The 12,049-nt window shown below is 34.6% G+C and overlaps 1 protein-coding gene across 3 annotated transcripts in view; it reads right to left on the minus strand.

Annotated features, from left to right (window-relative positions):
• Positions 1-12,049, minus strand: part of LOC120429142 (high affinity cGMP-specific 3',5'-cyclic phosphodiesterase 9A) — an 85,366-nt gene that overhangs the window by 31,946 nt on the left and 41,371 nt on the right. For all 3 annotated transcript variants that reach the window (XM_052709249.1, XM_052709250.1, XM_052709248.1), the window contains exon 3: positions 1,103-1,254. In XM_052709249.1, the coding sequence (XP_052565209.1) occupies positions 1,103-1,254 (152 nt within the window). The remainder of the gene's footprint in view (positions 1-1,102; positions 1,255-12,049) is intronic.

The raw sequence follows: 12,049 nt of genomic DNA on the forward strand, positions 1-12,049 counted from the left end.
GAATGATTTAATTGGGCTAATTTGGAACACGATACGGCATTGAAACACTTTCATAGCTCTAGCTCTAGCTCTAGCTCTAGCTCTAGCTCTAGCTCTAGCTTTAGCTTTAGCTCTAGCTCTAGCTCTAGCTCTAGCTCTAGCTCTAGCTCTAGCTCTAGCTCTAGCTCTAGCTCTAGCTCTAGCTCTAGCTCTAGCTCTAGCTCTAGCTCTAGCTCTAGCTCTAGCTCTAGCTCTAGCTCTAGCTCTAGCTCTAGCTCTAGCTCTAGCTCTAGCTCTAGCTCTAGCTCTAGCTCTAGCTCTAGCTCTAGCTCTAGCTCTAGCTCTAGCTCTAGCTCTAGCTCTAGCTCTAGCTCTAGCTCTAGCTCTAGCTCTAGCTCTAGCTCTAGCTCTAGCTCTAGCTCTAGCTCTAGCTCTAGCTCTAGCTCTAGCTCTAGCTCTAGCTCTAGCTCTAGCTCTAGCTCTAGCTCTAGCTCTAGCTCTAGCTCTAGCTCTAGCTCTAGCTCTAGCTCTAGCTCTAGCTCTAGCTCTAGCTCTAGCTCTAGCTCTAGCTCTAGCTCTAGCTCTAGCTCTAGCTCTAGCTCTAGCTCTAGCTCTAGCTCTAGCTCTAGCTCTAGCTCTAGCTCTAGCTCTAGCTCTAGCTCTAGCTCTAGCTCTAGCTCTAGCTCTAGCTCTAGCTCTAGCTCTAGCTCTAGCTCTAGCTCTAGCTCTAGCTCTAGCTCTAGCTCTAGCTCTAGCTCTAGCTCTAGCTCTAGCTCTAGCTCTAGCTCTAGCTCTATCTAGCTCTATTTAGCTCTAGCAACTCAAAATCAACCACTCTCTCCTCGGAAAAAGCCAACCAGAACCATCAAGGTTAGAGCGACGTCATTCCCACAGAGTCTAGCGAAAAAGGTGAACGATGCTCACATCGCCAAAGGGTTTTTGCGCTCTTTGATGTTTAGTGTGTGCTTGTACCGTTTTTGTCCCGACGTTCTTTTCCACCCAGCATCAAATCCTACTGCTGACACACTCCCACTGACAATTACACACACACACAAACAGCCAACCTACTAACTTAGTGTCACTTTTAAGATGAAATGGGCTCATTTTACAAAAAAAAAAATACCTCAGGGCCAGCTCGGTCCGGGCGTTGATTTGGTAGATGTTGTTGTACCCCGGATGGTCCAGGTCGTGGCAGATGCAGGACACCAGCAGGATCAGCACCTCCAACTCGCCCAGCCGCTGGATCAGGTTCGTGTGCCACGTGATGGCGTACATCTGGAAAGAATGAGAGGAAATTTAAAAATTATGCTTCAATTTGCCAGATAATTCAATTTGAGCTGATTTCAAAAAATCATAACATCATTCAACCCGCTTCTTCAAAGCGCTGAGCAGGCAAGAACACAAAACGAAACAAAAAAAGAACATATCTTGCCTTGAGGTAGGTGTGTTTAAAAAGTCAGTGTAATGAATAAATAATCCAAACAGTTGTTGCTAGTCATCGGCAATAAAAAGGGAGGGAGTTCAATTTGTTTGTTGATTAACACGTGATTAGCGCAGTAGGTAATACAAACAAAGGGAGTCCAAGTCATATATCAGCACTCTGGGATGTAATTAGGTAGTGCTTTACCGGTGTCTGGTTGAAGGCTATCGGGAGGCAATTTTCTCGAAATACTGTTACTTTCAGTTGAGAGTGGATCTTGAAGGAAAGGGGGAATGTTATTGAAAGTTGGCATGAGACTGCGCTGCGACTGTGAATCTTCGAAATTTAACCCTCAACTCTACAAATGTTCGCATAAACTTCTCTCGATCATAATTTCTGGACTTTTGATCTTTATATATCACATTGAAAAAAAAAATTATAAATCATTTGTTTTTTTTTTTAATATTTTGATTTATTTTTTGTTTTCGTAGTCTTTGAAATTGTTTGAAAAAAAAATTTCTTGTAATTTATGGAATTCGATGTATGGTTTTTTTTAAATTTGGTTTTTTATTTATTATTTTATTTCTTAATTTTAAATATCCTTGAAATTAAAAAAAAATGTTCTAGCTTTAATTCTGTTCTGGTCAAGTTTTGGTTTTATTATATTTTTTAAACATTTGAGATTTTTTTTAGATTTTATTTCTTTTAGTTAATAAATCTGAAAAAAATCTTTAAAATTCCTATTTTTTTATTTTCTTTGAAATTTTTAATTTCGTAACATAATTTTTATTAAGTTGTTGTGATATTATATTATAATGTATATTGAATACTTTTATTTTAAAAATATTGTTAATATTTTTAAATTTTAAATGAACCTGCGGAAAATATTTCGGATTTTTTAATTTTCTTCAAACGTTTGAAGTATTTTTTTGGATTTTCTTAGGCTGGTACAAATTTTATTAAAAGCTGTTGTCTCCCCCACCCCTTCAAAGTTGGCCCGAAAAATCATAGGGCAAAATTATTTTTTTTTTCGAAAAACTTCAAAATTTCAATGGAAATTTTAGTGCAATCAGCTGAAATTAATTTAAAATGCATTCCCCTGCGTTTACAAACATTTTTAGCATGTTTAGGTTGATTCAAAAATATTTAGAATTATTGAAAATTATCGATGTTTAGTATCGGAAAAAGTTTTTTTTTTGCTGTTATTTTGTTTTCGTCAAATCTAACATAATTTTTGAAAACTAATGATTGCAAAACAACTGGACAATTGTAAAATGCTTTTTAATACACCTTTTGCATTCAAATGTTGAAACTGTGGCTTGTTATTTTAATTTTATTTTATTTTACTTAAACCCCCCACCTGGCCCAGGTACGAAAACTTTGAAAAATATTTGCATTGGCCTCAAAAAAAAATGTTAAAGACTTTTTCCGATACAAAACATCGATAATTTAAATAAAATTTTTTTTTTTAAGTCAACCCAAACATGCTTAAAAATGATTCTAAACGCAGAGTAATGCATTTTAAATTGATTTGCATTTAAATTTCCATTGAAATTTTGAAGTCTATTGAAAAAATATTTTGTTGACCTTTGATTTTTTGGTCCTATTTTGTAGGGGTGGGCAGACAAACACTTTAAATAAATTTTGTACCAGCCTAAGAGAATTACTAACATTATAAAAAAAAGTTCAAACGATTAAAGAAAATAAATTATTGGGACAATAATTGCTGCATGTGCATTTATAATTAAAAAAAAAAACAGCAAAAATATTTAGTGTTTAATATACATTATAATTTTTATTATAATGTATATTTTTTTTTTTTTTTTTTTTTTTTTTTTTTTTTTTTTTTTTTTTTTTTTTTTTTTTTAATTTTTTTTTTTTTTTTTTTTACAACATTTTTCTTGAATTTACATTTCACCACTTGCAAATAAGACGACAAATAAGCTCGGTAGAGATAATTTAACTTTGGATGTTTCTAGAAGATGTTCAAAAAATGCTTAAAATGGCGCTCAAAAACAGCTTTATTATTGAAACGAACGATTCTTATGCCTTGTTTAAATTCATTCAAATCCCCAAAACCTCGTTTTTCTAAATTATAAACTATCGTTTGCACAGTCAGCCAAAGTGCTGCTTTGTATTTAAAGTCCCTATCACCGATACTCAATGATAGAAGCTCATCAGGATCCTTTACTAAAATTTTGAGTCTTTTGTTCAGAATATTTTTTAACCATCTCCAAATTTCTTCGGATGTTTGACAATATTTTACTAAGTGACTAACTGATTCTACTAAACCGCAATTCTCACAAAACTTCGAGTCCGTCCCTCTTATTCCGTATAAATGCAATTTCTTTTTGTTTAAAACTATGTCCTTGAAGATGCAAAACAGTAGGGGAGAGTGGGGAGACTTGATCCCCTTTTTTTGTATCGCACATAACTCTGTCAATTTCTCACAAAACTATGATCTTTTTGCATGAATTGAAAGCTTAAACATTCAACTATGTTTGGCTGATAAGGGTATTTCATCAGATAAACTCTTAGAAAAATGCCAAGCGTTTTAAAAAAATATTTTAAACCGGCATTTTCAAAATGTTGGGGGTAATTTGATCCCCCTTTCAACATTTTGAAGAAATCTTAAGCAAAATGTTTCTTATTAATCCAAACTTTTAATTTTCTATAAGATACAGCAATTTCACATTAAACCTGTACGTTTGTGTCAAAATATAACAAGTTTAGCATGTAAAATATTGAAAAACTTAAAATTTTCTTTTTTAGACCAAAATTGAGCATGTTTACAAAAGCTGGTCATTTTTGTTTACAAAACTTTTGAAAAATGGTTCAAACTGCAGTTAGTTATGTACAACTATACTGAAGGAAACTATGTACGAAAACCCAGCCAAATTATTTAATCTTGAGGCTGATTCCAGTGACTGTAAAAATGCAGGGATCAAGTCTCCCTAAACGCACTTTTTTAAACAATTGATTGTAAAAATAGTATGACGATAAATTTAACGTCAAATGCGTAAGGGTTTTGGAGTTGATATGTTTATCAAACAATTCATGTATGAAAAATATTTTTTTGAATAATTTTTGAGTGTTTTCTATACTTATCAAAACCAAAGAAAAAAGATCTCTTGGAAGTTTTTTGCAGCACTTCTTCGAAAAATGTGTGTAACTCAATCTAAACATTTTTTATTTTTTTTTCTTTGTTTTCTACAATGAGTTTTAGTCAATTTCGCACAACTTTCTAGAACAAAGCTTATTGTTTTACCCACATGATGACGAGATACAGGCTTGGGATCAAATCTCCCCGGGGATCAAGTCTCCCCACTCTCCCCTACGGTTTTACACTTTGAATTTAAAAAATTTGAATCTAAATTGTTTAACAAATTAGACCACATTAAATTAGGCATGTCCTCCATTGTTTTACATTTGATGTTTAAACTGTGAATGAAGAAATCATAAATTTTTTTGCTGCTGTTTAAATGGCTTTCAAGTTTGAGTTCATCAGCTTTTACGATCCATTCTCGCATATTTCTAGTTAAAGTACTATTATTGATTTGTCCTAACATGAAGTTGTCCAAAGGTGCGTTTCCATCAGCGTTACTATAAAGAATGTTTTTAATAAAAAGAGACTTTGCTTTTGATTCTACGTCTGTCAGAGCGAGACCACCTTTAATAACCGGTAAATATAATTCATTTCTAGGAACCTTAAAGATAAATCCTTGCCAAATAAACTGTCCGCAGATTGATTTTATCGCTGCTAAATGTTTATTATTTGGAGGAAATATTTGACAAATATACCAAATTTTGGACAGAACGTAAGTGTTCAACAACCACGCTTTCTGGAAAAGATTTAAAATACGTTTCTGATGTAAACTTAATGTGTATTTTAATTTGTTCAAATAGCTATCATAGTTAATTTCAACTAATTTATTGAAATTTTGGCAAATTAAAACTCCTAAAACATTTAGAGACTCCACTTCTTTAATTTGATGTGGACCAGATAAGCAACCGTTAAAACGAAGATACTGAGATTTTGCAAAATTGAGTTTTATTTTAGAGTATATGCTAAAATAACTCACCAACTGCAAGACAGTATCAAACTCGTGATTGTTTCTTACTAAAATATTCAGATCATCTGCATATGCAACAACCTTCACAAAATTGTTAGCAATGAGACAACCAAAAATATTTTCATATAACATTCTGATGAGTGGTTCAATGTAAAGGGCAAATAATGCCATGCTTAATGGACATCCTTGCCTTACTGAACTTAAGATACGAATTGCGGAAGTGAGAAACCCATTAAACAAAATTTGTGAAGTTGCATTTTTATATAACTTTTTTAAACAATTTATAAAACTAGCTGGGAAGTTAAATTTCGCCAAGACGGCCCATAGAAAGTCGTGATCAACCCGATCAAAAGCTTTTTCTAGATCTAGGCTCATGAGAATTCCTTTGAATTTTTTTGATGCGTTTGCTTTAATGAGAATATTTCGAAATGTGCGGAGATTGTCAACGCACGAACGATCGGTGACACAAGCTGCTTGGCCAGGCCCGATAAGTTTATCTAACAGTGGCTGTATTCTATTCCATAAAATTTTTGTAAATAATTTACAATCTGTATTTAACATGCTAATTGGTCGTTTGTTGGATAAATCATAATTATCTCCTTTCTTCGGGATGAGTGTAATAATACCTGCAGAAAAACTGGCCGGTGGGTAAGCACCATGGATTAGATACGAATTAAATAAATTTAAAAGGTCAATTTTCAAAAGTTCAAAGTGGTTTAGATAAAAATTATAACAAAGTCCATCGGGTCCGGGGCTAGTTCGTTTTGATGCTGTTTTTATAATCAATAGTAATTCTCCCTCTTCAATAGGTTTAAGAAGAGCTTGATGATCATCGTTGTCTAGACTAGTTTTAATGAATTTTAACACGTTTTCGTACTCTATATCAGAATTTGGCTGCTTTTGAAAATTGCATTGATAGTGATCAAATAATATTTTTTTTAATTTCGTTGTGTCGGATGTAATTTCCCCATTTACTCTTAATTTCATAACGTTAGAAGTCATGCTACGAGTAATTTTCGTAGAGATTTGGAACAAGCCTAATTTTTCGTCCGATAACAGTGAATTTGCTTTAAGTTTGTAATTGCATAAATTAATTCGTCTATTCTCAATCTCCATCAATTTTGATTTGACTATTTCCAGATCCGATGTGACTTCTGCACCAGTTTTCTGTAAATCAAATAATTCATTTAAACAAACATAGTAAAAATTCTTCTCTCGATTAAACTGCTGATTGAACAAATAACTTTCATTTTTGTAAAATTTCTTAACACTCGATTTAAATACTGAATTCCACCAAAAATTAATATCACTATGAGAGTTTCTTTTTTGCAAATCTCTATATACACTGCCAAATTTTGAGTTTATTTCATCATCGTTCAACAGAGATGAATTTAATTTCCAGTATCCCCTTCCCAAGTAAGAAACATTTAATAAATCTAAAACTTTATATTTTGCAAAAACACAATGGTGGTCAGAGAAAGCTGTTGGTTTGGTTTCAATTTTTGTTACAGAATCACAAAAATATTTGGAAGCATAAATTCTATCCAAACGTGACTTTGATCCGTTACGGTAAAAGGTGAAAAATGTATCGTTTCCCTTAATTTTCTTTTCAACATCAATAAAATTCATTGATGAAATCAAGTTTTTCAATCCCGTAGATATATTTTTCACAGCACTGTTTGAATCTTCTGTGTGAATAATACAATTAAAATCGCCGAGCATAACATTCTCTCTACCTTCCTTGAAGTGAATCAGTGTGTCAACTGTAAATAATTGGTCTCGCCCTTTCTTAAAACCACTCCCTGAATGTGCATAAATGTTGATAAAATTCAAATTGTCGATACATAGCGATGTTATCCTTCCGTTGGTGTTCATTATAAGATCAGAATATTCAATATTGTTGCGTAAAAGCACTCCCGTACCTTTTCCATCAGGACTTATGTTGATCAGAGCTTTGTGAGAATTGATAAATGCGAAATTTTCAAATGCAACTTCTTGCATGAATATAATATCCAAATCGTTGTTCCAAACAAAGTCTCGCAATAAAAGTTTTTTCACCGTAGAGCAAATAGCATTAAGATTGATTGTAGCGATATTACGTATGAGAGCCATTAGAGAAATATGAATGAATTAGAACAAATTGCAAAAGAATGGATAAAATTTCGCGAAACCGACGGATAGAAACATTTTTTGAACATCCCTTCCACACCCTGACGTTGAATGTCTTAGTGATATTATCGTACCGAGTTATCGTCGTCTACTTACGTGGCCGGCCCGGCCTTCGCTGGCTGCGAGATCTGGATCCTCTCTCCGTATCAGGCGTTCGGGTCGATCCTCGTGACCGATCACCGATCGCATCGATCGGGCTGTCCAGCTTGCTCGTGTCTTCGTTCGGGATGGTAAGCTGCGTTTTTTTCTGCTTCGATCGGTCAACCAAAGTGAAGGGCGAGCTCGCTTCGTCAGACGAGATGTCCGGATACGACTCCGTTCCCTCTCCATCCCCTTGATCCATCGTGTTGTCGCTCAGGATCGTAATGTTGGAAACGCTGCGATCCTGCAGCGTGTTCGTCTCGGCAGCGCCTGTAGCCGCGAAACTCGTGTTAGCTACGCACGCATCGGCTGCGCTCGTGCCAGCCGCGCTCGTGTCAGCTGCGCTCGTGCCGGTCTGTTGATCGGCCTCAATCGGCGGTCGATCGGGTCCACCGTCCTTGCATCCAGCACCTCTGTACGGCGGCACTGGCAGTAACGTCATGTTTAGCGATGGAACGTTCTGCTTTGTTCCCGACCCGATGATCGCATTTGCGAGCACATGGCTGTACTGTCCGCCATTTTGCTGCGCTTTGTTACTGGCTAGCTTGGGGCAGGTGGCCTTCAGGTGACCTTCCCCTTTGCAGTAAAAACATTTATTTTTAAGGCCCTCATAATAGAGCCGCGCCTTGTAGTGGCCGATGAACAGATTCGCTGGTATTTCCTTGGAAATCTCCATATGCACACCTCTTACGCCGCTGTACACGGAGAATCCGTACGCCGCCGGGTATTTCTCTCGAACATGTTGCCTGATCACGCCGAACTGTCCCAAAACCGTGGCAATGTCTTTATCCTCTATTTCGGGCGGCAGGTTGAAGATTCGTACGTACCGGAACAGGCTACTGGCCACATCCAGGCGAACGACGGAGGTGCTGAGGTCGATGTACTCGAAGGTGTACTGCTCTTCGATGGTGGCGGTGAACAGGTTAAACGCGACGTCATCAATGAACTTGATGTAAAACTGTTGCTCGTTTTCGTCCTTGTAGATCGAATGTACGCTGGCTGCTGATATCTTCAACGTTCCTCCAACAAATCGCAATACGTCCATGTGCTGTGGTATCTTGGCCGCGGTCCCGAAAACTATTTTCAACGTGTTCTTCCTGGTTTTGTCCATTTTTGGTTCCGTAGTAAATTCCGTTTAGAAAAAAGAGGTTAGGTCACAAACGTGTGACAAAGCAACGCTGATGCCGGAGCACAGTCTAAAGCACTTGCGGTCGCTTCAGTGTCCGAGCGTCAACTGATTAAACACTAAATATAATTTCAAATTTTATAAATTAAAAAAAAACAATTTTCAACGAAATCAAAAATTTTAAATAAAATTTAAAAAATTAAGAATTTCGACGTTTTCAGCTTTAAAAATTAAAAGAAATAAAATCTATAAAAATCTCAAAAGTTTTAAAAAATATAATAAACCAAAAAGAAAAAAGGCTAGAGCATTTTTTTATAATTTCAAAAATATTAAACATTTAGAAATTTCCTAAAAAAAATATTAAAAAAAAACATATATCGGATGACATAAATTACAAAAAAAAATCAAAAAGTTTCAAAGAATACGAAAACAAACAAATATTCCTCGATTTTTTTAAAACTTTTTGAACCTTTTGAAATTTTCAAATGATTTAATTTTATTTAGATATCTACTTCTTTTCGATTCTTAAATTGTCATTTGAATTTTCAGCAGTTCCGCTAGTGTACTTTGTGTTTAATTTTTGTTTTGTTTTAGTAAAGCCATTGCAAATATTTTTGGAAATTTGAGGGGGGGGGGGGCAAAAAATATAAAAAAGTTCAAAAATTGAAATAACAGTCCACGGTATCAACATTTGAATGAAAAAGGTGTTTTATAATGCATTATACACCTGTCCAGTTGTTTTGCAATCTTTTATTTCCAAAATTTCTAAAAACTGACGGTGCTGTACATTGAAATTTCATTAAAGTTCAAAAAAGATTCCAGACCTGTTAAATATGATTATCAATGCAGAAAAGGGCATTTAAGATTGTTCTCAGTTGATTAGACTTCAATTTCCATTGAAATTTTGATATTTTTTTGATAAAATATTTTTTTGTCCCTGAATTTTCTGACCAATTTTGAAGGGGGGGAGGGGGGGGGGGCGACATAAACTTTGAAAAATATTTGCAACGGCCTAACTAGCAGTTGATTTAAAAATCATTTCCTAATGTTTATATTTTATTTTAAAGGTTATTAAGATAAAAAATAGATCTTCTACTGTTTCTACTTTTTTTGGGGTTTGGAATTTTTAATTCGTTGAAATTTTAAAATGTTTTTTTTTCAATTTTTAACGTTAATTCTTTTTTAATTCTTCTTTTTTTTTATTTCATGGAATTGATTCGTTAAAAAAATGTTTTTTATACAGCAATTCCCCACGAAAACAGCATGGAAAAAAACAAAAGTGCTCGGATCGGGCTCAAAATTTTTGTGGGAGTTCCCTGGCCGAAATAATTAGACCCGTATTTTTTTGTTTGGCCATTAGGGTGACCTACGCCGTGTTAGGGTGGTCTGAAAAATTGCCATTTTCGTCGATTTTCGCAAAAACCACTTTTTTCGAAAAATCATAACTCCTTGCCATTTCAACCGATTTCAATTGTCTTATACGCAAATGAAAGGTGATAAGTTGGCCTTTCAAAGAAAAATAGTAAGAAGTTTCAAAAATCTAGCCTAACATATGAAAAGGGCGTATGCAACTTTAAAATGCCGTTTTGACGGTGTCTGGACCAAAGAGCCTATGTCTGGAAATAATTTTATCGGTTTCCCCGGACATTTTTTCATTACATACTAAAAAATGGGAGGAGTTCATTAACAGGATTCCGAGATATGATTTTTTTGAAAATAAAATCCGTGTTTTCTGACGCGCCGCGCGCAAAAACCGGAGAATGACGAAATTGGCAAAAAATCAACTTTTTTCACAAAAACTGCGATAACTTAAAAATTTTAGCGATGACCTATACATGTCTGGGTACCAAAAGTTGCATCTTTTAATTACGAAAATTTTGGTACCCAGACATCTATAGGTCATCGCTGAAATTTTAAAGTTATCGCAGTTTTAGTGATAAATGTTGATTTTTTGCCAATTTCGTCATTCTTCGGTTTTTGCGCGCGGCGCGTCAAAAAACACGGATTTTATTTTCAAAAATCATATCTCGGAATCCTGTTAATGAACTCCTCCCATTTTTAGTATGTTATGTAAAAATGTCCGGAGAATCCGATAAAAATATTTCCAGACATAGGCTCTTTGGTCCAGACACTGTCAAAACGACATTTTAAAGTTTCATACGTCCTTTTCATATGTTAGGCTAGATTTTTGGAACTTCTTATTATTTTTCTTTGAAAGGCCAACTTATCACCTTTCATTTGCGTATAAGACAATTGAAATCGGTTAAAATGGCGAGGAGTTATGATTTTTCGAAAAAAGTGGTTTTTGCGAAAATCGACTAAAATGGCAATTTTTCAGACCACCCTAACACGGCGTAGGTCACCCTAATGCCCAAACAAAAAAATACGGGTCTAATTATTTCGGCCAGGGAACCCCCAGAAAAATTTTGAGGCCGATCCGAGCACTTTTGTTTTTTCCATGCTGTTTTCGTGGGGAATTGCTGTATATGAAGTTTTAGGCACTAGTATTTATGATATTTATTCAATATTTTTGATTTTTTAAAAAGTTTTAATTTTAATCGAAATCATACTATCGAGAAATTTCGACTGCGAGTTGAGAAATTACGGTCGAATTCAATAATCACCACTTTAAAATAAACAAAGCAACGAAGCTTTTCCAGTCCCTCGCTAAAAATTAAAAAAAAAAAACTAAATATTAAATCTCACGCTAAATCTTCAAAATTTATAAGCAAAAAATTATCACAATTCATGACTCAATTCATGGACATTTGTCCTATAATTCTGTTCAAATGGTGTTTTTCGGAATTGCAAAAAAATGTTGTATGGAACTCGTTGAAAAACTTGATTTTTTTTATCACTTGTCATATTTATCCAACTCGGTAAACCTCGTTGGATAAATGTACGACTCGTGCTGAAAAAATCCTCTTTTTGCAACATGTTACATAAACTACTATTTAAAAATATTTTTTTTTTTTGAACAGTTGGAATGAAATTTGCAATGAGTTCCGTCGTCGTCCTCGTCGAAGCAAGGCCATCTTCGATCGAAAGAATAAATTTTGCAATGGCATGAAGTAAAAATACTTACAAAATTTCGCATGTACTCTTCTGTATTCTTCACATGTATGAAATCTTGTGTAAATA

The sequence above is a fragment of the Culex pipiens genome, chromosome 3, assembly GCF_016801865.2.
Source record: "Culex pipiens pallens isolate TS chromosome 3, TS_CPP_V2, whole genome shotgun sequence".
NCBI lineage: Eukaryota > Metazoa > Arthropoda > Insecta > Diptera > Culicidae > Culex > Culex pipiens.